This window comes from Staurois parvus, unplaced genomic scaffold (genome assembly GCF_062004578.1).
Source record: "Staurois parvus isolate SC_StPar_1 unplaced genomic scaffold, SC_StPar_1.0 ptg001869l, whole genome shotgun sequence".
In the NCBI taxonomy this organism is placed as follows: domain Eukaryota; kingdom Metazoa; phylum Chordata; class Amphibia; order Anura; family Ranidae; genus Staurois; species Staurois parvus.
The window spans coordinates 683,532-710,827 of NW_028319665.1; the positions used below are offsets into that span (position 1 = coordinate 683,532).

The following is a 27,296-nucleotide window of genomic DNA, read 5'->3' on the forward strand; positions in this document are numbered from 1 at the left end:
TGACTTGGGTGCAACCAACTTTGATCCATGGATTGACTTGGGTACAACCAACTTTGATCCATGGATTGACTTGGGTACAACCAGCCATGATTCATTGATTAACTTGGGTACAACCAGTCCTGATCCATGGATTGACTTGGGTACAACCAGCCTTGATCCATGGATTGACTTGGGTACAACCAACCTTGATCCATCAATTGGCTTGGGTACAGTCAGTCCTGATCCATGGATTGACTTGGGTACAACCAGCCTTGATCCATGGATTGACTTGGGCACAACTAACCTTGATTCATGGATTGACATGGGTACAACCAACTTTGATCCATGGATTAACTTGAGTACAACCAGCCTTGATTCATGGATTAACTCGGGTACAACCAGCCTTGATCCATAGATTGACTTGGGTACAACCAGCTTTGATTCATTGATTAACTTGGGTACAACCAGCCTTGATCCATCGATTGACTTGGGTACAACCGATCCTGATCTATCAACTGACTTGGGTACAACCAACCTTGATCCATTGATTGACTTGGGTACAATCAGCTTTGATCCATCGATTCACTTGTGTACAACCAGCCTGTTTGTTTTTTTACATACAATTATTACCGGTGGCTATAGCTACTAGCAGTAATCATTGTATTCTGCCAACTGGGAAGGCTCCCAGTGCCCCCCATCCAGCCCCCCCACCCCCTGCAGAACACAATTGCACTGCTGGAGGGATTCCCCCATCAACAATGATAGTGTTGATGGGGGAATCAAGCGATTTTCTTTCCTTCCACCCGTAGAGGAAGGAAAGAAAATCGAGTCATCTATGGGCTGCCTTGGAGAGGTCATGTTGTTTATCTTTTATGCTGAAATTCATGTGATAAACTAAGGTTACAATGTTGCATTTGGATTATGGAGAGAGAGTAGACTGAGGAAATGCTTTCTCCAGCCTGCAGTAGACTGATGATATCATCTCAACCTAGATATAGTCACTGCCTGGAGCTCACAGATGTCTACTGAATGTTAGTTGGTAAGGTTTAATATAGACACCAGTTCATCCAGTTCAATGTGGGTGTGTGTAGTTATGTATCTAACACTACCCATATCCCTGTATATTGGTTACGCTAAGATGCCCATCTAAAGGTATTATTTATTTGTTGAAACTTGCCGCTGATGCCACTGACTGTGGAAGGGAGTTCCACTTCCTTACTGCTCTAACAGTAAAGAACCCCCAACGCAGTTTACGATTAAACCACATCTCATCCATCTTTATTGAGTGCCCATGTGTCCTGAGCGACCTGAGAATGAATAGTTTACTCCTTATGCTGGAATCCCCATTGAGATATTTATATACTGAGAATCTTAAAAGGTAGAACTTTTCTAAAAAATGATACTTTTTCTCTATACTGACATCAGGAATATATTCATGAAGGTATTAAAAAGGTTACATTTCAGAATGATGGGAGAAGAGGTCTCCTTTACCTGCAGTGTACAATGACGGGTCCTGATCCGGGTGGGTTACATTTGTTCGTGAGTTCTACAAGTTGCACCATGTCTGATGTGTTCTTGGGCACTCCATGGTCCGGCCATCGGAGGTAATGGATCTGCTCCACCATCACCTGCACTATGGACTGCGCCTGAGACCGGGAAACATACGTTAGACTGACCGCGTCAGCTGACTGATAGATATGTATACAGTATATATACACTCACCGGCCACTCTAATAGGTCCACCTGTTCAATTGCTTGGCAACATAAATTGCTAATCAGCCAATTAAATGGCAGCAACTCAATGAGTTTAGGCATCTAGACGTGGTGAAGACAACTTGCGGAAGTTCAAACCGTGCATCAGAATGGGGAAGAAAGGGGATTTTAGTGACTTTGAACAAGGCATGGTTGTTGGTGTCAGATGGGATGGTCTGAGAATTTCAAAAACTGCTGATCTACTGGGATTTTCCCGCACAACCATCTCTAGGATTTACAGAGAATGGTCAGAAAAAGAGAAAATATCCAGTGAGTGGCAGTTGTGGGGAAAATGCCTCGTTGATGTCAGAGGTCAGAGGAGAATGGGCAGACTGGTTAGAGATGATAGACCCCCTGTGGGATGTGAGGGACCCCCACTAGATCCATAGGGCCTAGTATGGATTGGGGGGCCCCCCACCAGATACATAAGGCCTGGTATGGATTGGGGGAGCCCCCACCAGACCTGTAGGGCCTGGTTTGGATTGGGGGGAACCCCATTACACCCATAGGGCCTGGTAAGGATTGGGGAGGCCCCACTAGACCCATAGGGCTTGGTATGGATTGGGGGACCCCCAATAGACCCGTAGGGCCTGGTATGGATTGGGGGGACCCCCACCAGACCCATAGGGCCTGGTAAGGATTGGGGGGGCCCACCAGACCCGTAGGGCCTGATATAGATTGGGGTGTACCCCTACCTGACCCGTAGGGCCTGGTGTGGAGTGGGGTTGACCCCCACCAGACCCATGGGGCCTGGTATGGATTGGGGGGGACTTCACAGCTTACCACATGGTTTTTGGCGATATTTACCGGCACATTTTTCATTCTGCATTAAATAGCGCAGAATTGTTATTTTAAAATTTTTATGCAAATCGGACATTTTTATCACCGCATGTGACAATTTATGCAAATGAGTCACGTGACCATATTATCACATGCGATTATCTTTGGTGAATTGCCCCCAAAGTCTGTTACTGGCTAGATCACCAGTTGATAAAAACCCCCAAAAAAGACCAAAAAGGGAAAACAAACGTGACACCATAATGAAGAATTAGTAAGCTGCACTACATCAGTTTGTTGTTTTGGGTTTACTACTGTTATAAATGGACATTAAAAATGATTTTTTTTTTTTAATTTGGAAAATAAAGTTTAAACCATATGAATAAAAGCTGACCATTGTAAGAACCCCCAGAAGTGTTATATAGCGTGTTCCTATTGTAACTGCCATTTTTACTGGACAGCTTGGACTTGAGCCCACTCTCTACAGCCCACTGCCAGCAGCCTGCTAAGTGGTCGTAGGTCTGATTTCTTTGGGGGTCAGGATTGACATGATCAGGGATAGGATGGGCGGCTGCTCTGGGCACTGTGGTATCATCATATCATCAGAAGGAGATTGGCAGAAGGGAGTTTGGGTTGGGAGGGGGAGTTTGGGAGGGCAACTGGGGATAAGAATTGATCTAGGAGGGGAAATTTGGGGAGGTGCGCTAAGAGTGGTGATAAGGGAGGATAGGGAAGAGGATTGGTGCTAGGAGGGGGGATTTAGTGGGGGTTTTGCTAGAAAAGGTAATATGGTAGAGATGGGAAGAGGGGGAGGGGAAATATTTTTTTTTGGAGGGGGGGGTCTGATTTGTGCTAGCAGGGATGATTGGGGGTATTTGTTCTAGGAAGGGAAATATGAGGGGATTTGTTCTAGAATGGGGGATTGGGGGTTGGGAATCTGTGTTGGGAGGGGGGGATTTGGAATGGGAAGAGAGGATTTGTGCTTGGAGGGGGAATCGGATGATTAGTGGATTTGTACCAAGAGGGGGGATTTTTTGGGGGGAAGGGGTTGTGCTGGGTGAAATGGGGGGGGGGGGAAAGGATTTGAGTTGGGTGGGATGGGGAGGCAAATATTTGTGCCAGGTGAAGAGTGGATTTGTACTGGGAGGAAGGGGGGATTTATATTTAGGGGGTATGGTTACAATGCAAATTAGTGTTTTTTTTTGGAGGGGGGATTTTTGCTGACACATAATCATACATCTTGGGGGGGGGGCACAGTCTGCCATGCTCACCCTGGGCTTTAGATGACCATTTCCCAGCACTGGATGTGTCTAGTTCTATGTAGCATTTTTTCATGAAACAAAGAATTACATAAAATAATCTTTTGTCTGTAGAAAAGACATAATGAATCAGGTTGGGAAATGCCACAAACATTCTACAGTAATCCATGTTCCAGGGAGGCCAATGATAGAAGGAATTTCTACGTAAAACCAAAGAAAAAAAATGAGCAGGCTAAATGATTGGCAGACATATTACCTTCCTTAGACTGAAGCTGCGAATGGTGAATGCGCCCATCTGGACAATTTTCTGGACAGAAACTGTGATGTCCCCATAGGTCTGACTCTGTTCTGGCCAATATTGCTCACACTTTACCTGAGAAGAATAAATGTGTGAAACAAAGAAGCTGGAGAATTTTTAGGGAGAATTTAATCTCCAGAGTCCTCCATGTCCCCAGCACAGTCCACCATCTCCCGTTCACTGTCCTTGACCTTCCCTTTATTGTATTCCATTCCCCCTTCACTGTCCACTGTCTTATCTTGACTTTCTTCTATCTCATGTTCACTGTCCTTGAGTTCACCTTTTGCTGTTCTCCATTTAACTTTCACTGTCCACCATCTTAACTTCCTTTTAATGTCCACCATTTCCCATCACTTTCCAGCATCTTCACTGTCATCCATCTGCTCTGCACCATCCGCCATCGACCTATCGCTGTACACCTTATACATCTCAGCTTTACTGTCTGCCTCTTAACTGTCTGACATCTGCCGTTAACTGTCTGCAATCTTCTATTCACTGATCACCATCTCCCCTCTACTGTCTGCCCTCTCACCTTCACTTTTGGTCACCTGGCCTATATTGTTTGCCCTCTCACCTTCACTGCTCACCATCTCCCTTTCATTGTCCTCCATCTCCCTTTCATTGTCCTCCATCTCCCCTTCACTGTCCTCCATCTCACTTTTACTGCCATATTCTCTTAACTGTCCACCATCTCCCCTCAATTGTCCACTATCTCCCCTCAACTGTCCACCATCTCCCCTTATCTGTCTGCAATCTTCCATTCCCTGGTCACCATCTCCCCTCTACTGTCTGCCCTCTCACCTTCATTGTCCACCATCTCCCCTTATCTGTCTGCAATCTTCCATTTACTGGTCACCATCTCCCCTCTGCTGTCCACCATCTCACCTTCATTGTTCATCACCTGGCCTATATTGTTTGCCCTCTCACCTTCACTGCCCACCATCTCATCCTTACTGTCCTCCATCACCCCTTCATTGTCCACAATCTCACTTTTACTGCCATATTCTCTTTACTGTCCACCATCTCCCCTCAACTGTCCACCATTCCCCCTTATCTGTCTGCAATCTTCCATTCACTGGTCACCATCTCCCCTCTACTGTCTGCCCTCTCACCTTCATTGTCCACCATCTCTCCTTCACTGTCCACCATCTCTCCTTCATTGTCCTCTATCTCTTCTTCACTGTCTACTATCTCCCCTTCACTGTCCACAATCTCACCTTTATTGTTTTTTCCTATCCATATACTCTTTGCTGTTCAGCACTTCCCTTAACTGTCCACTATCTCCCATTAACTGCCTGAGATCTTCCATTTACTGTTCATCATCTCCCCTCTACTATCCACCATCTCACCTTCACTTTGAGCTGCCTTGCATATACTGTCTGCCCTCTCATCTTCATTTTCCACCATCTCCCCTTCACTGTCCACTGTTTCCCCTTTACTGTCTACCGTCTCCCCTTAATTGTGGGCTGCCTCGCCTATACTGTCTGCTCTTTCCCCTTCACTGTCCACCATCTCCCCTTCCTTGTCCAACATCTCCCTTTCACTTTCCAAAATCTCCCTTTCACTGTCCATCATTCACCTTTACTGCCATATTCTCTTTACTGTCCAGAATCTCTTCTTAACTGCCCACCGTCTCCACTTCACTGTCCACCATCTCCCCTTCTCTGTCGACAATCTCCTGTTCACTGTCCATCATCTTCCCTTCACTTTCCACTATCTCACCTTTATTGCCATATTCTCTTTACTGTCCAACATCTCCACTTAACTGTCAACCATCTCCACTTCACTGTCCATCATCTTCCCTTCACTTTCCACCATTTCCCCATTCACTTTCCACCATCTTCCCTTCACTGTCCACCATCTCACCTTCACTGCCAGATTCTCTTTGCTGTTCAACATCTTCCCTTAACTGTCCAGCATCTCCTGTTAACTGTCTGCGATCTTCTACTCACAGCTGACCATCTCCCTTCTACTGTCCACCATCTCACTTTACTGCCAGATTCTCTTTGCTGTCCAACATCTCCCCTTAACTTTCCACCATCTCCTGTTAACAGTCTGCTATCTTCTATTCACTGTCCACCATCTCACCTTCACTGTGGGCTGTCTAGCCTATACTGTCTGCCCTCTCCCCTTCAATGTCCACCATTTCCTTTTCACTGTCCACTGTTTCCCCTTCACTGTCTACCGTCTCCCCTTCACTGTCTACCGTCTCCCCTTAATTGTGGGCTGCCTTGCCTATACTGTCTGCTCTCTCCCCTTCACTGTCCACCATCTCCCCTTCCTTGTCCAACATCTCCCCTTCACTTTCCAAAATCTCCCTTTCACTGTCCATCATTCACCTTTACTGCCATATTCTCTTTACTGTCCAGAATCTCTTCTTAACTGCCCACAGTCTCCACTTCACTGTCCATCATCTTCCCTTCACTTTCCAACATCTCACCTTTACTGCCATATTCTCTTTACTGTCCAACATCTCCACCTAACTGTCCACTATCTCCACTTCACTGTCCATCATCTTCCCTTCACTTTCCACCATCTCCCTTTCACTGTCCACCATCTCACCTTTACTGCCATATTCTCTTTACTGTACAACATCTCCTCTTTACTGTCCACCATCTCCCCTTCATTTTCCACCATTCCACATTTACTGGAATATTTTCTTTACTGTCCAACATTTTCCCTTCACTGTCCACCATCTCCCCTTCACTGTCCATCATTTCCCCTTCACTGTCCAACATTTCCCCTTCACTGTCCAACATTTCCCCTTCACAGTCCACCACCTCACCTTCACTGTCCACCATCTCCCCTTCACTGTCCACCACCTCCCCTGCACTGTCTACCATCTCCGCTTCACTGTCCACCATCTCTCCTTTACCGTCCACCATCTCACCTTCATTGTCCCCCATCTCACCTTTGCTACCATATTCTCTTTACTGTCCACCATCTCGCCTTAACTGTCCACCATCTCCCCTTCACTGTCCACGATCTCCCCTTCACTGTCCACCATCTTCCCTTCACTGTCCATTATGTCCCCTTCACTGTTTACCATCTCACCTTCACTGTCCACCATCTCACCTTTACTGCTAGATTCTCTTTGCTGTTCAACATCTTCCCTTAACTGTCCAGCATCTCCTGTTAACTGTCTGTGATCTACTATTCACAGCTGACCATCTCCCTTCTACTGTCCACCATCTCACCTTTACTGCCAGATTCTCTTTGCTGTCCAACATCTCCCCTTAACTTTCCACCATCTCCTGTTAACAGTCTGCTATCTTCTATTCACTGTCCACCATCTAACCTTCACTGTGGGCTGCCTAGCCTATACTGTCTGCCCTCTCTCCTTCATTGCCCACAAGCTCTCCTTTACTGTCCACCATCTCCCCTTTACCGTCCTCCATCTCTCCATCAGTGTCTTCCATCTCACCTTCCTTGTTCTCTCTCTCACCTGCATTGTCAGCCATCTCCTTCTTTTACTGTCCACCATCTCCCCTTTACTGTTCTCCGTCTTGCCTTTCTTGTCCTCCATCTCAGGTTTCATTTTCCACCATCTCATCATCACTGTCCTACATCTCACCTTCACTGCCTGCCACCTTCCCCTCACTGTCCTGCATTTCTCCTTTACTCTCCATTATCTCCCCTTCACTGAGCTCCATCTCACTTTCTTTTGTTCCTCCAGCCCAGTCAGCATCACAATAACAGAACTGTTCTCTTGCCACACCATGCTCCAGAAGTCAGACACCGTCTCTGGAATAGGGCCTGGAACAAGAGAAAATTATTTATGAAATCAATAGAAGGAATCCTGCAGTCATGTGCACCAAGAACTGCATGTAATCAATTGTCAGATATACTGTAAGAGCTATGTAAGTGAGATGACACTTTCATTATGTCGTTTTACTCACCTTGTGTTGCTATGTAGAATTTTGGTGCCTTATAACCCTGGAAAATAAGAAATTAAGTTCATATTTTTATTGATTTGTAGTAATTTTAGTAGTAGTCACATTCAACTGGACTCTTTTCTGCAATGTTTAGGATGTTCTTGAGCTTATCCAAGACACTTCTTTAGTTATGAGTGTCAGGAACATTTTCCAGCATTTATATCCACACGGGAACCTCAGATTATGTGTCAAGGTAAATGTTCATCATCGAAGAACACGATGGGAGGTGTGAAAGTTCTAGCTACATATTCCCATACCATATTCCTGAAGTGGCTCAGATAAGCATACAACGACTTCAACATCACAGGACAAGTCCAGGTAATGGTGAGTGACTACTACTAGCTAATGATATATGCAAGCGTAGAAAATCAAAAGGCAAAGCTTAGAACTTACATCAATGTAGGAGGCATTTATATAATCTGATCGGGAGTGACTGGACCTCAGCACCACACGAGAATCATCATCTAAAGAACCGACCGAGAATCAGGTTAACTAGCTGCACGATTCTTTTTTGGAGAGACATTTGTGATTCTCATGCTTTGATGTTTTGTGAACCAATGATGTGGCTGTTTTTGTGAGTTTATGAGACTTGTTTATTTATTGAATACATTGTATATTGTGAATTATGATATGCACTATTCCGGTTTTTGTATGGCAGATGTGTGGCAGATGTGTGAGTTTGCTTGTGTTGTGCATTCCATGGGCACCTTACTGCAAAGGTTATTCATAAATTGGGGTGGTTGCCATCTTTTTGTACAGTAAATCCTTGGACATTGGTACTGTTATTATTGGTTCACAGTTGTGTGAACGATGCAGGGCTGGTTTAGTCCTTTGTTAGTAGATAAACTAACCAGCACATGGAATTTTCGTTTATTAGCATGGCGTGTTTTATATGAGGCTAAAAACATTATTTATGGCAGTACCTACATGGTAAAACCTTCTTGTAGCGATTCTTTGATTGGTTTTCAGGGGACATGGCGACGCTGCAGAAGTACATCAACCCTCCAGGAAGCTCCTATATAGAGATATAAAAAGTAAAGCCCATTGACACAGGTCCTACATCTTTCATCTGTGTGAGACAATACAGGGCAGTGGGGTAACATTAAGGTCAAAGCCAGGCAGGTAACCAAAAGCCGCGTGGCTTGGTATTTGAGCAATGAATCGTTGTGCTAAAGTCACCCCCTGCTCTAGTGACCCCTGTGCCTCCAGTGACCCATGTACCCCTGTGTCCTCCAGTGACCCCTGTGCTTCCAGAGTCCCTTGTGCCCCTGTGATTTCTGTGCCCGTTTCATCCAGTGACCCCCATGCCCCTGTGTCTCCAGTGACTCCAGTGACCCCTGTGCCTCCAGAGACCCCTGTGCCCCTGTTTCATCCAGTGACCCCCATGCCCCTGTGTCTCCAGTGACCCCTGTGCCTCCAGACTTTCTTGTGCCCCTGTGATTTCTGTGCCCCTGTTTCATCCAGTGACCCCGTGCCCGTGTCTCCAGTGACTCCTGTGACTCCAGTGACCCCTGTGACCACTGTGCCTCCAGAGACCCCTGTGCCCCTGTGATTTCTGTGCCCCGGTTTCATCCAGTGACCCCCATGCCCCTGTGCCTCCAGTGACCCCAGTGACCACTGTGCCTCCAGAGATCCCTGTGCCTCCAGTGACCCCTGTGCCCCTAGAGACCCCTATGCCTCCAGTGACTTCTGTGCCCCTGAGTGTTCCAGTAACCTCTGTGCCCTTGTGCATCCAGTGACCACTGCTCTCCTGTGTCTTCCATTGAACCCTGCACTCCTGCACCTGCAGTGACTATGTGAGCCCTGAGCACTCCTGTGACCCCTGAATCTCTAGCAGCCCTAGTGCTCCAATATCTCTAGTGACTCCAGTGACCCCAGTACTCATGTCTCTAGTGACTCCAGCGACCCCAGTACTCATGTGTCTCCAGTGACTCCAGCGGCCCCAGTGCTCCTGTACCTCCAGTGGTGCCCCATTATATCCATGATTATAGAGCATCCTCTGTCACCTCATGACCTCTGTGATTCCAGGGCATCCTGTGCCACCCCATAATTCCAGAGCACCCTGTGCATCCAGTAAGCCCTGGGACTCCAGAACACCCTGAGCATCCTGTGGCACCCTTTAAACCCTGTAACTCCTGAGCCTTTTTTGACCCCAGGGCACCCTGAGCCTCCTGTGTCACCCTACAAACTTGTGACTCCAGAGCACCCTGAGCCTCCTGTGTCACCCCATAAACTTGTGACTCACCCTGAGCATCCTGTTTCAGCAAGAGACCCTGTGACTCTAGTGCACCCTATGTGCCTCATGTCCTCCTGTGACTCTAGTGCACCCTATGTGCCTCATGTCCTCCTGTGACTACAGTGCACCCTATGTGCCTCATGTCCTCCTGTGACTACAGTGCACCCTATGTGCCTTATGTCCTCCTGTGACTACAGTGCACCCTATGTGCCTCATGTCCTCCTGTGACTACAGTGCACCCTATGTGCCTCATGTCCTCCTGTGACTCTAGTGCACCCTATGTGCCTTATGTCCTCCTGTGACTACAGTGCACCCTATGTGCCTCATGTCCTCCTGTGACTACAGTGCACCCTATGTGCCTCATGTCCTCCTGTGACTCTAGTGCACCCTATGTGCCTCATGTCCTCCTGTGACTCTAGTGCACCCTATGTGCCTCATGTCCTCCTGTGACTCTAGTGCACCCTATGTGCCTTATGTCCTCCTGTGACTACAGTGCACCCTATGTGCCTCATGTCCTCCTGTGACTACAGTGCACCCTATGTGCCTCATGTCCTCCTGTGACTACAGTGCACCCTATGTGCCTCATGTCCTCCTGTGACTACAGTGCACCCTATGTGCCTCATGTCCTCCTGTGACTACAGTGCACCCTATGTGCCTCATGTCCTCCTGTGACTACAGTGCACCCTATGTGCCTCATGTCCTCCTGTGACTCTAGTGCACCCTATGTGCCTTATGTCCTCCTGTGACTACAGTGCACCCTATGTGCCTCATGTCCTCCTGTGACTACAGTGCACCCTATGTGCCTTATGTCCTCCTGTGACTACAGTGCACCCTATGTGCCTCATGTCCTCCTGTGACTACAGTGCACCCAAAGCATTTTTGTGACATCTGTATCTCCACACAGCCCTAGGTACACACATATATCTTGCATTGTCCCTCTCCCTGTCCATATGGACCTCTGCCCATGACATCAGTCATATAACACAAACCACATCTACTCACTTCAACATAATAGAAAGATACAATAAAACAGATACAAAGTGTTTTGCAGATGAGCTGATGTGTCCCAGGAAGAAAGGCCTAAAGATACACTTGGCAACCTTGTGTGCCATATAGAGCACCTCTGATGGAAGCAGGCTCCAATGATTTCTCTCCGCTTACCACACTGTGCCCAAAGTGTCTTCTGACCACAAGCAAAGCACAGATTTGCTGCATCACATGAAACCATCAGGATGTGTATCCCGACCCTCTCCTACCTCGTACTCCTGATAACGCCCAACAGATAAAATGGCGCAACCCTCCTCCTCATCATTGGTGTCCACTATCTCCATCATCCGGAACCTTTTCACAACGTCCAGGAATTTATCCATGGGGATATCTTTCTTCTTACCTGGAGGAGTAAATCATCACTTGTTAGTCTCCGCTTCTTCTAAGAAACAAATGAGGGGATTGATAAAATGCTCTATGATCAGAATTCTGGAATCCCAATTTACTTACAGTACTGTGCAAAAGTTTTAGGCAGGTGTGATGAAATGCTGTAAGAATGCTTTTAAAAATAATATATATTATAATTGTTTATTTTAATTTACGAAATGTAAGGTGTGTGAACATTAGAAAAATTTAAATCAAATCAATACTTGGTGTGACCCCCCTTTGCCTTCCTCTAGGTAGACCTGTACACAGGTTTTGAAGGAACTCGGCAGGCAGGTTATTCCAAACCTCTTGGAGAACTAAGCCCAGATCTTCTGTGGATGTCGACTGCCTCCAATCCTTCTGTCTCTTTATGTCATCCCAGAGAGACTCCATGATGTTGAGATCAGGGCTCTGTGGGGGCCGAACCATCTCTTCCAGGACTCCTTGGTCTTCTTTACACTGAAGATAGTTCTTAATGACATTGGCTGCTGTATGTTTGGAATCGTCCTGCTGCAGAATAAATTTGGGGCCAATCACATGCCTCCCCGATGGTATGGCATGATGGATAAATACCTGCCTCTATTTCTCAGCATTGAGGACACCATTGTTTCTGACCAAATCTCCAACTCCATTTGCGCAAATGCAGCCCCACACTTGCAAGGAACCTCCACCATGCTTCACAGTTGCCTGCAAACACTCATTATTATACTGCTCTCTATCCCTTCAGAGAACAAACTGTTTCCTGCTACAACCAAACATTTCACATGTTGACTCATCAGTCCAGAAATGTGGATTTCTGTTCTGTTCATTTACTTTTCATTTTGTTAATTGATAAAAAAAACTATTAATACTTCTAGTTCTGAAATAATTCTTCCTTTACAGCATTTTTTTCACACCTGCCTAAAACTTTTGCAAAGTACTGTATTTTCTTAGGCAAACAAGATTTGTGTGACCTCTGTCTGCCTTTTGTATGCAGACATAATTGCATTATCTGAATGCAAACCAAACAAATTCAGAAGAGGAATGGTGAAGACACAGATAGAGAGGAAGGAACTGTAATACAAAAAACACTTCCTTCACAACTTCCTTTTCCTGCTGTCTGTATCCTAATTTAGAAGTTCTACCACCACTACTTCCTGACACCAGGGCAACAAATGAGAGAGCGAGGGTGTCAGCAGGAGAGGAAGAAACAGTTACAGTATGCCATCTTTCGCATGTGGGTGGAACCAAAGGGGGGGGGGCAAATATCTGACAATCACAAATCTCATTAACATGTTGATGAGGGGGTAGGGAGGTACCAGGGAAGGCAAAATTTAACAGCTTTGACAGTCAGAAAATATAATACATTTCTCTGTTAAATCCCCCATCTGCTACAAATACAGTATCAGAAAACTACAAGATTCTAATGAGATGATATGTGGCCCCCACAGTACTACACAGATTTTACCCCAACTTGTCAGACCATTTTTGGAGAAGCGACCTGGAACAGAGGACCACTCTCAAAGTGTTCTGGTCCTGTCCAAAACTGGTCCCTAAAGCCAGCCATAGATGGAGCAATTTTCATTCCTTCAGCCACTGGTTGCAGGCAAGAACATCGCTCGATTCCCCCATCAACACAGGCAGTGTTAATTGGGGAATCCCTCCCTCCCTCCTATGGAGCCATTGTCTTCTTCTGCTGTTGGGGTGGGTGCAGGGAGAACACAGTGATTACTGCTAGCAGCTATAACAGCCTTTGGTAATAATCTCATGTAAACTCCGACAACATAGTAGTACCCAAGTTGATTAATCGATCGACTTGGGTACATTCAGCCTGTCCATACATGGTTCAAATTTCAGCCAGTCCCTGATGAACCGGCTGAGAATTGAACCGTCTATGGTCGGCTTTACTGGGCAGCTATCAGGACAATTTCTAAAACGTTCACAAATGTTGTACTCTCGGAGGACCCACCCCTTTATCTCCTGCATAATTCTTAGATCCCCATGAGAACCTATTGATGATTGGTCCTCCACCACGTCTTTAACACAGACAAGGCCTGCATCTTCCTGTAGTGGAAGTATCCATTACTTTCCTCTAGTCAGCTATGGATAAACAAAGTGGAAGTAATCAGGACAATGGAGATGCTGATTCTTTTGTCTCAGGACAAGCATAATATCTGCTTCAAAACATGGTTTTACTGGGTGGGCTTCTACTTCTTGGAGGTCCTGTTGGGTAGGTCCTCTTAATGCCAGGTTTGCTAACTGACCATTGTAGGTCCAGGGGAGACTATTTCACATGTCCCAAGCCCACCCTCCTTCATCTTCAATTCCTTCCCTTCCGTGGCTCATTCCCCCGTTTTTCATTAGTACTTTGGTTGGTACTAACCGTTTTCTCCCCATTTCTTTGTACTTTTGTCTTCAATGACCCCTGTGCTGCTGTGTCGTCCATTGACCCCTGAGCACTCCTGTGACCTCTGGGTCTCCAGCACTCCTGTGCCTCCATTGACTCTGTGACCTTTGTGTCACTCCGTGGTATCCATGACTCTAGCACATCCTCTGTCACCCCATGACTTCTGTGATTCCAGGGCATCCTATGTCACCCCGTAATTCCAGAGCACCCTGTGCATCCTATGTCACCCTGTAAACCTTTTGACGTCAGAACGCCCTGAGCATCCTCTGTCACCCTATAAACCTTGTGACTCCATAACACCCTGAGCATCCTATGTCACCCTGTAAACCTTGTGACTCCAGAACACCCTGAACATCCTATGTCACCCTGTAAACCTTGTGACTCCAGAACACCCTGAGCTTCCTATGTCACCCTGTAAACCTTGTGACTCCAGAACACCCTGAGCATCCTATGTCACCCTGTAAACCTTGTGACTCCAGAACACCCTGAGCATCCTATGTCACCTAAACCTTGTGACTCCAGAACACCCTGAGCATCCTATGTCACCCTGTAAACCGTGTGACTCCAGAACACCCTGAGCATCCTATGTCACCCTGTAAACCGTGTGACTCCAGAACACCCTGAGCATCCTCTGTCACCCTGTAAACCTTGTGACTCCAGAACACCCTGAGCTTCCTCTGTCACCCTGTAAACCTTGTGACTCCAGAGCACCCTGAGCATCCTGTGCCGCCATGTAAACCTTGTGACTCCAGAACACCCTGAGCATCCTATGTCACCCTGTAAACCTTGTGCCTCCAAAGCACCCTGAGCATCCTATGTCACCCTGTAAACCTTGTGACTCCAAAGCACCCTGAGCTTCCTATGTCACCCTGTAAACCTTGTGACTCCAGAACACCCTGTGCATCCTCTGTCACCCTGTAAACCTTGTGACTCCAGAACACCCTGAGCATCCTATGTCACCCTGTAAACCTTGTGACTCCAGAACACCCTGAGCATCCTATGTCACCTAAACCTTGTGACTCCAGAACACCCTGAGCATCCTATGTCACCTTGTAAACCTTGTGACTCCAGAACACCCTGAGCATCCTATGTCACCCTGTAAACCTTGTGACTCCAGAACACCCTGAGCATCCTGTGCCGCCATGTAAACCTTGTGACTCCAGAACACCCTGAGCATCCTATGTCACCCTGTAAACCTTGTGCCTCCAAAGCACCCTGAGCATCCTATGTCACCCTGTAAACCTTGTGACTCCAAAGCACCCTGAGCATCCTATGTCACCCTGTAAACCTTGTGACTCCAGAACACCCTGTGCATCCTCTGTCACCCTGTAAACCTTGTGACTCCAGAACACCCTGAGCATCCTATGTCACCCTGTAAACCTTGTGACTCCAGAACACCCTGAGCATCCTATGTCACCTAAACCTTGTGACTCCAGAACACCCTGAGCAGCCTATGTCACCCTGTAAACCTTGTGACTCCAGAACACCCTGAGCATCCTATGTCACCCTGTAAACCTTGTGACTCCAGAACACCCTGAGCATCCTATGTCACCCTATAAACCTTGTGACTCCAGAACACCCTGAGCATCCTATGTCACCCTGTAAACCTTGTGACTCCAGAACACCCTGAGCATCCTATGTCACCTTGTAAACCTTGTGACTCCAGAACACCCTGAGCATCCTATGTCACCCTGTAAACCTTGTGACTCCAGAACACCCTGAGCATCCTATGTCACCTTGTAAACCTTGTGACTCCAAAGCACCCTGAGCTTCCTATGTCACCCTGTAAACCTTGTGACTCCAAAGCACCCTGAGCATCCTCTGTCACCCTGTAAACCTTGTGACTCCAAAGCACCCTGAGCATCCTATGTCACCCTGTAAACCTTGTGACTCCAAAGCACCCTGAGCATCCTATGTCACCCTGTAAACCTTGTGACTCCAGAACACCCTGAGCATCCTATGTCACCCTGTAAACCTTGTGACTCCAGAACACCCTGAGCATCCTATGTCACCCTGTAAACCTTGTGACTCCAGAACACCCTGAGCATCCTGTGCCGCCATGTAAATGACCAGGACAATTTCTCAAAAGTTCATGGATTATGTATACTGTATTCTCAGAGGACCCACCTCTTGCACAATTCTTACATTCAAGAGAACCTATCGAATATTGGTCCTATGCCATCTCTAACACAACCAAAGCTTTCAACCCCCTAAAATGGAAGGATCCGATACCTCCCTCCATGCAGCTATGGCTAAACAAAGTGGAATTAACAGGAAAATGGAGTAGCTGATGCTTTTGTCCAAGGAGAAGTACAAAACATTCCAGAAAACATGGTTTTACTGGGTGGGCTTCTACTTCTTGGAAGAGAAGAATGTCCTGCTGGGTATGTCCTATTAATGCCAGGCTCGTCCCCCTTCATCTTCGACTCCTTCCTCTCCTTGGCTGATTCCCCACTATTTCTCATCCACACATTTGCTCTTACTACCCTTTTTCTCTCTGTTTCTTTGTACTCTAACCCAGGGGCAGACTGACAACTCATGGGGCCCCAGGACAATAAAGGATCATGGGGCCCCTGTGTCCTTGCCCAAACTCAAAAAAGCCTATGGAAAAGGTACCAGGGGCATCCCATGGGGCCCCCTACTGACCCTGGGCTCTCGGGCAGTGCCCGTGTTTCCAAATGGTCAGTCCGCCCCTGCTCTAACCCTCCATCTACTAGACTGGGGAATAATTTAGCTTGATTTTATTCAATCACTTCCAGTTATTGGAGGATGCCCTAAGATATACAAGCCTTGAGTTTGGCCTACCCTAGTTCCATTATTACACCCTAGGCACTCTTTATGTCTCTCCTCATTTGATCCTAGAAGATCATCCTAATCTCCACTTCATTAGCAGAGCTGTAGGGTAGTAGATGGCAAATCGTAAATGCATTTTTGGAACTGATGTCAATTCACTTGATGGGACTCATCGTTTTATGACTGCACCCTTGTATTTGTAAACTGGCTCAAGGATGACCTTTTATCCTAAATAAAGATTTTGCAGACTTCAACTTTAACACATTTATTGAAATTAAGAAAAACATGTCTCCTGAATCTGACTGGTGGTCAAAGGCAGTTCGTTTGGCCTTTTTGTATCCCCTTCACCCAATATTTTCAACCTACCTGGCCCAGTCTGAGCCTTTAATGGGATATTAGATGACCGGCTTACTTTGCTGTGTAGAAAGAGGAGAATTGTAGTTAATTACTGTACAGCCAAGGAAAGCTTTAAGAGGGTGTATGGATATGAAAGCATACAATTAATCTCTAGTAAAATGGGAAAAAACAACACAATAATCCTGAGCATGCAGTTGAATCCTATCCAGAAAAGGAGGAAACAATGGCATGTCAACTCTGACACCAGCTTACAGTTGCAAGAAAAAGTATGTGAACCCCTTGGGATTACGTGGAGTTTTGCATGAATTGGGCATAAAATGTGCTCTGAACGTCATCTAAGTCACAACAATAGAAGAACACAGTCTGCTGAACATAATACTACACAAACATTAGATGTTGCCATGGTTTAATTGCACATAACATGTAAACATTCACAGTGCAGGGAGGAAAAAGTATGTGAGGCCCTAGCTTAATGACTTCTCCCAGAGCTAATTGGAGCCAGGAGTGAGCCAACCTTGACTCCAATCAGTGTGATGATATTGGATGTGTTGCTGACAGCTGTCCTGCCCTTAAAAAACACACACCTGTTTTGGGTTTACTGGTTTCAAGAAGCACTGTCTGATGTGAACCATGCCTCGCAGAAAAGAGCTCTCAGAAGACCTACCATCAAGAATTGTTGACTTGCATGAAGCTGGAAAGGGTTACAAAAGTATCTCCAAAAGCCTTGATGTTCATGTGTCCACGGTAAGACAGACTGTCTACAAATGGAGAAAGTTTAGCACTGTTGCTACTCTCCCTAGGCGTGGTCGTCCTGTAAAAATGACTGCAAGAGCACAGTGCAGAATGCTGCATGAGGTAAAGAAGAATCCCAGAGTGTCAGCTAAAGACCTACAGAAATCTCTGGCACATGCTAACATTTTTGTTGACACATCTACAATAAGGAAAACATGAAACAAGAATGGAGTACATGGGAGGACACCACGGAGGAAGCCATTGCTGTCCAAAAAGAAGATTGCAGCACGTTTGAAGTTTGCAAAAGAGCACCTGGATGTTCCACAGCACTACTGGCAGAATATACTGTGGACAGATGAAACCAAGATTGAGTTGTTTGGGAAGAACACACAACACTATGTGTGGAGAAAAAAAGGCACAGCACACCAACATCAAAACCTCATCCCCACTGTGAAACATGGCGGAGGGAGCATCATGGTTTGGGGCTGCTTTGCTGCCTCAGGGCCTGGACGGATTGTTGTCATTGATGGGAAAATGAATTCCAGAGTTTATCAAGACATTTTGCAGGAAAACGTACAACCATCTGTCCGCCAACTGAAGCTCCGCAGAGGATGGGTGATGCAACAGGACAATGACCCAAAGCATACAAGTAATTCAACAAAACAATGGCTGCAACAGCACAGAATACGCCTTCTGGAGTGGCCCAGTCAGAGTCCTGACCTCAACCCAATTGAAATGCTGTGGCATGACCTTAAGAGAGTGATTCACACCAGACATCCCAAGAATATTCAATAGTAAAAGAAAAGTAGGTGCAGCGCTAAAATCAAAAGATACAAATAATTCTCTATAGGATAAATGTATAAATATCGGTGGTTAAACAGATATGCCACAATGGTGAATATTGCGTTTAGTCAATGAAAAGTGCTGAAAGCACACATGAAGTCCTCATCCCAAAGTGATGGTAATAAAAAGGTGAAGAAAGTCCTGGAAAACAAATAGAGTGCGCACTCACCAGAGGTGCGTTAAATTAACGCATGTAAGGAAAAAACTGCTGCAAGATCTCTCCAGCATCAAGGCTCTGGTCAGATCGCACTGCGTCCTATCCTCTGTCTCACCGCGAAGAGCAGTAGCCAAGTTGCATCCAAACGTGTGAGCGTCAGGGAACTCCTTGGTCCAAAGAGACACTGTGGGAAATGGTACTCTCAAAGAGAGCCCAATGAAGGACGCCACATAGTGTAATACTGTTTGACTCCAAGTTTAATAGTCAAAGGGGTGAACAAACAAAATGACTGACCATTGGTAGTTGGCCACATGTAGTGGCTAGATGTCCATAAGCTGTAGCCCCCCCTGACGCGTTTCGTGCGATGCACGTCCTCAGAGGGTCAGGGCTTACGTAAGGATGCCAACTACCAATGGTCAGTCATTTTGTTTGTTCACCCCTTTGACTATTAAACTTGGAGTCAAACAGTATTACACTATGTGGCGTCCTTCATTGGGCTCTCTTTGAGAGTACCATTTCCCACAGTGTCTCTTTGGACCAAGGAGTTCCCTGACGCTCACACGTTTTGGATGCAACTTGGCTACTGCTCTTCGCGGTGAGACAGAGGATAGGACGCAGTGCGATCTGACCAGAGCCTTGATGCTGGAGAGATCTTGCAGCAGTTTTTTCCTTACATGCGTTAATTTAACGCACCTCTGGTGAGTGCGCACTCTATTTGTTTTCCAGGACTTTCTTCACCTTTTTATTACCATCACTTTGGGATGAGGACTTCATGTGTGCTTTCAGCACTTTTCATTGACTAAACGCAATATTCACCATTGTGGCATATCTGTTTAACCACCGATATTTATACATTTATCCTATAGAGAATTATTTGTATCTTTTGATTTTAGCGCTGCACCTACTTTTCTTTTACTATTGATTATTACAGGGAGGATTGGTTGCCTTTTTTTTGGTGTTCTAGCTGCTTGTATACTTTTGTCTGTAGCGCTCGCTATACTTTTTTCCACACATCCCAAGAATATTGCTACACTGAAACAGTTTTGTGAGGAGGAGTGCTCCAAAATGACTCCAGATCGTTGTGCAGGTCTGATCTGCAACTACAGGAAACGTTTGGTTGAGGTTATTGCTGCCAAAGGAGGGTCAACCAGTTATTAGGTCCAAAAATTCACATACTTTTTCCTCCCTGCACTGTGAATGTTTACTTGTTATGTGCAATTAAACCATGGCAACATCTAATGTTTGTGTAGTATTATGTTCAGCAGACTGTGTTCTTCTATTGTTGTGACTTAGATGACGTTCAGAGCACATTTTATGCCCAATTCATGCAAAACTCCACGTAATCCCAAGGGGTTCACATACTTTTTCTTGCAACTGTATTTGGGGACAGCGATTGACCAAAATTGTCCAGTCAGCCATATTTCCAACAGAATGGTCAACCAAGGCTCCCTGAAGACACCATAGTCATGAGATATGGGCTCTGGGAAGGGATAGGGAGAGACTTAGGGGTCCATTTATAAAGGGCATTGCCCAACATTCAAACAACTTTCACCAATGATTCAGAAATGTTTTCCAGTTGAAGTCGATTAGAAAAATGTGAGCATCTTGGGTGAAAACATTTAGAGACCTCTTTTTGTGCCTCTGTATAATTTCCCTTCAACTCAGAGAGAGGCATACCCTGAAGACCGGACCCTCCATATGACCACCAAGATGAGAAGGACAAGCAGTAATATCACAGCCGATATGGACCCGGCAATTATCTGGGCTGAGCTGTTCGCAGGCTCAGCAACTGTCACTACAAAAACAAAGAGAGAAATATTAGTGGATCACACGTCCTATTTCTCCAGTAAAGAATTACCTCATTAATTTCATCATCTTGTATATTCCAGGTGGAAATTCATTTAAAGTGGTTCTAACAGATCATGTTAAAGGAGACCTCCAGGAATTCAGCCACTCTCAAAACATTTCTGGATTCCTGTGAGTTAAGTCCAGCAAGATGCTTGCCACCATGTGGGCTTTCCTCTTCAATTTACATTTTTACTGGATATCTGTACCGTCCTGACATTTGGGGGATATCTGTACTGTCCTGACATTTGGGGGATATCTGTACCGTCCTGACATTTGGGGGATATCTGTACTATTCTGACATTTGGGGGATATCTGTACCGTCCTGACATTTGGGGGATATCTGTACTATTCTGACATTTGGGGGATATCTGTACGGTCCTGACATTTGGGGGATATCTGTACTGTTCTGACATTTGGGGGATATCTGTACTGTCCTGACATTTGGGGGATATCTGTACTGTCCTGACATTTGGGGGATATCTGTACTGTCCTGACATTTGGGGCATATCTGTACTGTTCTGACATTTGGGGGATATCTGTACCGTTCTGACATTTGGGGGATATCTGTACCGTTCTGACATTTGGGGGATATCTGTACCGTCCTGACATTTGGGGGATATCTGTACCGTCCTGACATTTGGGGGATATCTCTACCGTCCTGACATTTGGGGGATATGTGTACTGTTCTGACATTTGGGGGATATCTGTACTGTCCTGACATTTGGGGGATATCTGTCCTGTCCTGACATTTGGGGGATATCTGTAGTGTCCTGACATTTTGGGGATATCTGTCCTGTCCTGACATTTGGGGGATATCTGTACTGTCCTGACATTTGGGGGATATCTGTACTGTCCTGACATTTGGGGGATATCTGTACTGTCCTGACATTTGGGGGATATCTGTCATGTCCTGACATTTGGGGATATCTGTACCGTCCTGACATTTGGGGGATATCTGTACCGTTCTGACATTGGGGGGATATCTGTACCGTTCTAACATTTGGGGGATATCTGTACCGTTCTGACATTTGGGGGATATCTGTACCGTCCTGACATTTGGGGGATATCTGTACTGTCTGACATTTGGGGGATATCTGTACCGTCCTGACATTTGGGGGATATCTGTACCGTTCTGACATTTGGGGGATATCTGTACCGTTCTGACATCTGGGGGATATCTGTACTGTCCTGACATTTGGGGGATATCTGTCCTGTCCTGACATTTGGGGGATATCTGTACCGTTCTGACATCTGGGGGATATCTGTACTGTCCTGACATTTGGGGGATATCTGTCCTGTCCTGACATTTGGGGGATATCTGTACTGTTCTGACATCTGGGGGATATCTGTACTGTCCTGACATTTGGGGGATATCTGTCCTGTCCTGACATTTGGGGGATATCTGTCCTGTCCTGACATTTGGGGGATATCTGTACTGTCCTGACATTTGGGGGATATCTGTACTGTTCTGACATTTGGGGGATATCTGTCCTGTCCTGACATTTGGGGGATATCTGTACTGTCCTGACATTTTTGGGCCTCAAGAAATTAGATTGGCCATCAGTACTTCAGGATTGATCGATTTTCAGATATCTCCCATAGTTTGTGAACTCTATAATGTTTCTACAGACTAAATAATAAATACCGATTTGGGTTATTTTCACCAAAGACATGTAGCAGAATACATCTCGGCCTAAATTTATGAAGAACAATATTTATTTGCAAACTTTTATGACAGAAACAAAGAAAAACGTTTTTTTTTCCCCAAAATTTTTGGTCTTTTTTTGTTAATTTAACAAAAAGTAAAAACCCCGGCGATGATTAAATACCACCAAAAGAAAGCTCTAGCTGTGTGAACAAAATGATAAAAATATAGTTTGGGTACAATGTTGTATGACCGCGCAATTGTCATTCAAAGTGTGAGAGCGCTGAAAGCTGAAAATTGGCCTGGGCAGGAAGGGGGGAAGTGTCAGGAAAACTTGTGAGAAGTGACTGATAGAAGAGGAACAAGGCAGTGGACATAAATTATTATACAGGATTTATGGCGCCGACAGTTTGCTCAGCGCTTTACAATATAACGGGAGATAATACAGCAACAATACAGTTCAATACAAGAGGGAAAGGAGGGCCCTGATCCTGGGAGCTTACAATCTAAGAGGGTGGGGCTGGTAGTACAAAAGGTAGTAACTGTGGGGGATGGGCTGGTAGGAAGAGTAGAAGATTCCATTACTAGCTGAGGGCAGGATAGGCTTCCCTGAAGAGATCGGTTTTCAGAGATCGCCTAAAAGTGAGCAGAGTAGGCGATAGTTGGATAAATTGGTGTAGAGAGTTCCAGAGGATGGGGGAAGCTCTGGAGAAGTCCTGGAGATTAGCATGCATGGGAGGAGATAAGGGAGCTAGAGAGCAGGAGGACGTGGGAGCAGCGGAAAGGACTGTTTGGGTGATATTTGGAGACAAGATTGGTGATGTAATTTAAATGACACTTATTGCTCTGGACTGAGACAAGTACACACTATAGAGGGATGTGCTTTGTTCATATGTCTGGGGTTTTCAATAGCTGAATACACAAATGAAATACATATATAGGAGCTGTTAACCTGCCAGAAAGATTTGTATTTTTGTCCATCCAATCCTGAGATTTACACAGTTCTGCCACAGAGCACATCCCATTCTGGCAGGGCTGAATGTATGATTTATCTCTGCTGCAGTTCAGTGAAAGAAGAGCGCACTGATGAGCTCATCTCTCTGTCACTCTGCTCTCTCCTCCCATCAACATGTTCAGTGCACTGCAGCACAACTGGTTGGCTCACTGTGCTGCGTCTCCTGCAGTCTGAGCTCTGCTGTACAGGGACTGCAGGAGACATGATGTCAGAAGTGATGTTCCCGCAGAGCTACAAGTAACACAGCATATCATATAGAAACGTACCTTGGAGGAAGCCAGCACAGGCACACGAGGATTTATTCACCTTGGAAAAAAGGAAACATTTGTAAACAAAATACATTTAAATAAAGTTTTAATTTCATGTTTAGATTCTTGCTTAGGCTGGGAATATATATAAATGGGGCTTCTTTTCAGCGGGAACGCGGGGGGACGCAATTCCGTCACCTCCAGCATGAATGTATGTAAGGGGTGCACTGGAGGGTCTATTGATGCTGGCTGCTGGGGTTTCTATTGTTTCTAGAGAGGATCTATTTTTGCTGGGGGTCTTATGTTGCTGGGAGGAATCTATTGTTGCTGACTGCTGGAGGGTGTATTGATTCTGGCTGAGGGCAGATCTGTTGTTGCTGCTTGGGGTCTATTGTTGCTGGAGGGTATTTTGTTGTGGGTGGACCATTGTTGCTGGGGTGGATCTATTGTTGCTGACTGCTGGGGATCTGTTGTTGCTGGAGAAAATCTATTTTTGCTGGGGGTCTATTATTGCTGGGGGTGGGTCTTATGTTGCTGGGAGGGATCTATTGTTGAAAGAGGGGTTTATTGTTGCTGACTGCTGGAGGGTGTATTGATTCTGGCTGAGGGGAGATCTCCTGTTGCTGCTTGGGGTCTATTGTTGCTGGAGGATATTTTGTTGCAGGTGAACCACTGTTGCTGGGGTGGATCTATTGTTGTTGGCTGCTGGGGGTCTATTGTTGCTGGCTGTGTGAAAACCCCGCCTTTTCTGGCACTTTGTTTAATCATGTCTTATTGATCTATTTCCGGTACTTATATAGCAGCGCTTATTCATGTAACAATCAGTATTGTTTTATAGAAAATGTGTTAGAACCCCCAAACATTATATACACTGCTCAAAAAAATGGAAGGAAGACTTTAAAAACCCATCAGACCTCAATGGGGAGGAATCTCCTGCTGGATCTCTATACTGACATGGACGGGGGATGGGTGAGGAACGTAAGGACGCCCCATTGTTTGATGGAAATGATCGACCTACAGAGGACTGAATTCAAAGACACCCCGAAAATCAAAGTGAAGAAATGATGCAGCAGGCGAGTCCATGTTGGTGAAATGTCATTGCAGCAACTCAGAATGGTCCTCAGTAGTCTGTGTGGCCCCCATGTGCTTGTATGCATGCCTGACAACGTTGGGGGAGGCTCCTAATGAGACCACGGATGGTGTCCTGGGAGATTTCCTCCCAGATCTGGACCAGGGAATCACTGAGCTCCTGGACAGTCTGAGGTGCAACCTGGCGGCGTCGGATGGACCGAAACATGACATCCCAGAGGGGTTCTATTGGATTTAGGCCAGGCGAGCGTCGGGCCATTCAGTGGTATCAATTCCTTCATCCTCCAGGAACTGCCTGCATACTCTCCCCACATGAGGCCGGACATTGTCGTGTACCAGGAGGAGCCCAGGACCCACTGCACCAGGAGGAGTCCAAGAGCCATTGCACCAGGAGGAACCCAGGACCCACTGCATCAGGAGAAACCCAGGACCCACTGCATCAGGAGAAACCCAGGACCCACTGCACCAGGAGGAACCCAGGACCCACTGCATCAGGAGGAACCCAGGACCCACTGCATCAGGAGAAACCCAGGACCCACCGCACCAAGAGGAACCCAGGACCCACTGCACCAGGAGGAACCCAGGACCCTCTGCACCAGGAGGAACCCAGGACCCTCTGCACCAGCGTAGGGTCTGACAATGGGTCCAAGGATTTCATCCCAATACCTAATAGCAGTCAGGGTGCCATTGTCTAGCCTGTAGAGGTCTGTGTGTCCCTCCATGGATATGCCTCCCCAGACCATCACTGACCCACCACCACAACGGTCATGCTGAACCATGTTACAGGCAGCAGAACGTTCTCCATGGCTTCTCCAGACCCTTTCACGTCTGTCACATGTGCTCAGGGTGAACCTGCTCTCATCTGTGAAAAGCACAGGGTGCCAGTGGTGGACCTGCCAATTCTGGGGTTCAATGGCCAATGCCAATCCAGCTCTATGGTGCCAGGCAGTGAGCACAGGGCCCACTAGAGGACGTCGGGTCCTCAGGCCACCCTCATGAAGTCTGTTTCTGATTGTTTGGTCAGAGACATTCACACCAGTGGCCTGCTGGAGGTCATTTTGTAGGGCTCTGGCAGTGCTCATCCTGTTCCTCCTTGCACAAAGGAGCAGATACCAGTCCTGATGATGGGTTAAGGAGCTCCTATGGCCCTGTCCAGCTCTCCTAGAGGAACTGCCTGTCTCCTGGAATCTCCTCCATGCTCTTGTCTCCTGGAATCTCCTCCATGCTCTTGAGACTGTGCTGGGAGACACAGCAAACCTTCTGGCAATGGTACGTATTGATGAGTTGGACTGCCTGTACAACCTCTGTAGGGTCCAGGTATGGCCTCATGCTACCAGTAGTGACACTGACCCTAGCCAAATGCAAAACGAGTGAAAAACAGTCAGAAAAGAGGAGTAGGGAAAAAATGTCAGTGGCCTCCACCTGTAAAGCCATTCCTGTTTTGGGGGTCGTCTCATTGTTGCCCATCTAGTGCCCCTATTAATTTCATGAACCCCAAAGCAGCTGAAACTGATGAACAACCCCCTCTGCGACTTACCTGACCAGATCAATATCCCAGGAGTGTCACTGACTTGATGCCAGACAATGTCTCTCTTTCAGTTTTTGAGCCGTGTATGTAATTGTTTTAAATGTTTTAGTTTTAAGTTCTGGCAATATAAAAATAAAAAAAATATAAAAGCAATAAACGTAGCCTTGCCTTGAGACTCTGTCACCTTGTATGGGATTTAAAGGGCAGGCCATACTTAAAAAAAATAAAAATCTCAAGAAGCTTTGTGAATTGTGAACTGTGAGATCTGACCTATGAGATAAGTAAATCTGCTTTGTGAATGGAGCCCCGTGTCATCCAAAACCAGGATATTACAATTAAAGATAAAAAATTCAATATCCTCTCTCTACTGCTCTTATATAACCTGCACAGAGTGTCTAATAAAGTGTAATTAAATGTATTCCAAGCAGTCATGTGACCACAAAGCTCTAGGCGGAGCTTTGCAGTCATGTGACCATATAGAAAAAGTATGCGGGTAATAGTGTGGCAGCACCCAAATATTGCAGGATTCCCCTTAAGCTTTAACATTTTTAAAAGCATCTGTTTGCAGAACCAGGTCATCAGCTCACTTCGTCCCCCTCATTTCCTGTGGAACAATGTGTTCCAGTCTAGCAACGGACACCCTAACTTTCAGTTGGTGATATTTTATCTAAATGTGAAACCGCAAAGGCTATATCCTGAACTGCTCAGAATGTATTTTAAAGGTACAAAAAATAAAGAGGAAATATATGCATTGTGATGTAATTGTTGATATATACACATGTAAGATGCATTTCAAGGCACTTAGCTTGCAGACACGAGTCTGGCTAGGTCAACCAGCTGGTAAATAAAAAGCTTGTTTTCCTCAAGTTCGTGTCCGGAGTTTTCCTGGAATCCCCAAAGTTGCCATAACAACAGTAGAGCGGTGGGGAGGCGGCATTTATTGTATTGCCTGTTACGTCTACTTTAAGAAGAAATATCTATGCATAGAACATCATTTAAAAGCCAA

The 27,296-nt window shown here is 46.0% G+C and overlaps 1 protein-coding gene across 1 annotated transcript in view; it reads right to left on the reverse strand.

The window, feature by feature from the left end:
* The window catches only part of LOC149433985 (receptor-type tyrosine-protein phosphatase T-like), a 200,383-nt gene that overhangs the window by 45,228 nt on the left and 127,859 nt on the right, over positions 1 to 27,296 (reverse strand). Inside the window, exons 15-24 of the mRNA XM_089664251.1 lie at positions 23,692 to 23,731; positions 20,595 to 20,712; positions 17,195 to 17,244; positions 11,493 to 11,626; positions 8,928 to 9,015; positions 8,394 to 8,464; positions 7,965 to 8,001; positions 7,724 to 7,821; positions 4,024 to 4,140; positions 1,471 to 1,625 (exon numbers count right to left, since the gene is read on the reverse strand). Coding sequence (XP_089520377.1) covers positions 1,471 to 1,625; positions 4,024 to 4,140; positions 7,724 to 7,821; positions 7,965 to 8,001; positions 8,394 to 8,464; positions 8,928 to 9,015; positions 11,493 to 11,626; positions 17,195 to 17,244; positions 20,595 to 20,712; positions 23,692 to 23,731 — 908 coding nt within the window. The remainder of the gene's footprint in view (positions 1 to 1,470; positions 1,626 to 4,023; positions 4,141 to 7,723; positions 7,822 to 7,964; positions 8,002 to 8,393; positions 8,465 to 8,927; positions 9,016 to 11,492; positions 11,627 to 17,194; positions 17,245 to 20,594; positions 20,713 to 23,691; positions 23,732 to 27,296) is intronic.